Source organism: Sinocyclocheilus grahami, unplaced genomic scaffold, assembly GCF_001515645.1.
Source record: "Sinocyclocheilus grahami isolate Dianchi unplaced genomic scaffold, SAMN03320097.WGS_v1.1 scaffold5682.1, whole genome shotgun sequence".
Lineage (NCBI taxonomy): Eukaryota > Metazoa > Chordata > Actinopteri > Cypriniformes > Cyprinidae > Sinocyclocheilus > Sinocyclocheilus grahami.
Genome location: NW_015510305.1, coordinates 309 through 2,617, shown reverse-complemented (window position 1 = coordinate 2,617; position 2,309 = coordinate 309). Strand labels below are relative to the sequence as shown.

The window sequence follows — 2,309 nt, the reverse complement described above, 5'->3', positions numbered from 1 at the left end:
TTAGTTTTTTCTCTACAGGGTGCAATGTTTGGAGTACTTGATGACGATCCCGTAAATGATGGGCTAGGGCGTCCGAGATGGGACCTTTAAGAATAGTGAAGCATAGTGGGCAGAGTGTCTTCCCAACTTCTTTCTTTTGCGACACCGAAGACTGGGACATGTTTCGGACCACAGAATCACTTTGAGTATCTGGCTGCTTTGCAGCCATCTTTGCAGGCTTAGCCATGGCGCTGTTTTGTGGCTGTTGATTGGCAGCTGAAGAGGCTTCAGGGGTCTCCTTCATGTTGTAGGTGGTTATAATAAGCTGAACATTTTTGGGGCTTCCTTGTTGAAGTGTGAGATCGAATGTAAGAGGAGAATCAGTTGGCGGATCCCCTGGCTCGTTGGGGTGCGCCAGCCGCTTGTGTGCTACAATTTTCTCAACTTCGTGAAACGTGGAATGACATTGAGGGCAAGATAGCCCATGCACTAGCATATGGTTCAACAAAGAGTCACTGGGTAGGTAACGGTTACAGTACAGACACTTGCTAGTAAAGTTGTGAATCTTCATGATGTATTTAGCCATCGCCCTCACCTTCTCCGCCTGATGTTCCTTTTCAAAGTGAGCACTATATGTGCTTTCAGGGAAAAGTTCATTGCAGATGGTGCAAATCTTCCACTTTTGTGTTTGTGAGGTGTTCAGAGCATTGGCTGAAGCTTTCTTGGCCTGCAGTGACGTCAACGTGGCAGTAGCAGCATGCACGGATGAAGAGAGAGGTAGACTCTTCAACGAGGGGGAGAAAGAAGCCGACTGGGCATTAAGATGTGTAGCACCATGTACTCCAAAGCTGCCCAGGTGTTTTCCTGTGTGTGACTGGGAGACCGCACCAGACACGAAAGCTTTATCAGGTAGTGTAACGCGTACTGGGTGACCAAGCATGGAGTTGCCTGCAAGGGTTTGCTTGAAATGGTTGCCGACAGGTAACCCCACCATTTTGGGCACATTGAAGCGATTCATTTGAGGTGTTTGAGGACGCACACCAGGAGCAATTGCAACGCCCCTTTGGATTAAGTTCGCCTGGGGTCTCGGCACTATGACATTGGTGTGCCCAATCATAGCGGTGACTTGATGGCCAATGCGCTCGTGGAACTCAATGACGTGCTGCACCAGTGCTTCATAAGAACGAGGTGTAAAGTGGCAGCTCTTGCAGTGAATCCCCTGACTGTTGCCAGGGGCCTCTACACTGTTTTCTTGCTTCTCTGAGTTTTTTCCCAGGTAAGGTGTAGTCACATGCTGGAAGTGTTCCCTGTAGATATGCCTGCGCACCACGTTGTACAGTCTATCTCGATAGGTGCACTTCTTGCAGTAGTACACCGGGAGCTCCTTTCGATCACCCAACAAGGGCTTGTCTACCCGCATACCGTCCTTAACCCCAATTGGAGCTCCGTGAGGGCCGGCGAAACCCTGACGCACCATATTGTGAGGCATATGGAAGAGCCTGACATGGGTTTCCAGTGTCCTCTTGTTCCCACTGTATGTGCAATAGGAGCAATTAAGAAGGATCTTGCTCTCGAAGTCTTCTCTGTGAACATTGCGGAAGTGGTTTTTGTAGGCAGAGAAATACTTGGAGGTGAACGGGCAATCTGAGCAGCAAAACTGCTTTGTTCTGTAGTCCTGCAACATTTGAAAAAGCTAATTACAAAATGTTTATGCAATGCAAAATATTTTGCTTTGAGGACTTTTGTTGCAGTGGCTATGGGTGACATACCTGTGACTTTGTCCAAGATGGATCCCACATACAAATGTCAAGGTAAAATTGTTTCATGTAAGAATCACTGGGGCTAAAATCTTTGTAGTCCTACAGGAAAATGGACAGAAAATAACATTAACGAAGCAAAGTTTTAAGTTTTAAGCATTAATACACAAGTTGTGTGTTATGATGTAGCATTTGATGTTCAATATGACTGGGAAACACAGTGACAATTCAAGAATAATTACCTCCACATGCTCCTTGCAGTAGTCAAGGCCAATGTCACTCAGCAGTCTCTTGACTTTTTTCCTGGCCTTCCTCAGCCGAGTGAGGTTATTCACTGGAAGCTGAAACATCTCTTCTTTAAAAAAAATAAAATAAAAGGATTTTAGCTTTCAGTAGTTAAGAGTTTCAAAAAAACAATTACTATTTATGCTATTCATACAAATTTAGACTTCTTATTAGGGCTGTGCAATTATTGTCATGCGCATCTCGTCAGTGAAGCCGGTTCCGTGAATAGTAGTAAATCTCCAACACCTGCTTTCAGATGGAGCGGCATTTACTACACAGAGCCGTAGT

General features: G+C 45.6%; 1 protein-coding gene across 1 annotated transcript; it reads right to left on the bottom strand.

Annotated features, from left to right (window-relative positions):
• Positions 1–4: 4 nt before the first annotated feature.
• LOC107577312 (activity-dependent neuroprotector homeobox protein-like) lies at positions 5–2,113 on the bottom strand (the record flags this gene model as incomplete). Its single annotated transcript, XM_016263401.1, has 3 exons — positions 1,979–2,113; positions 1,749–1,838; positions 5–1,654 (listed from the first exon to the last, which is right to left on the bottom strand). Coding segments are annotated over exons 1-3 (1,848 nt in total), but the record flags the coding sequence as incomplete, so codon positions are not given.
• Between the last annotated feature and the right edge of the window lie 196 nt (positions 2,114–2,309).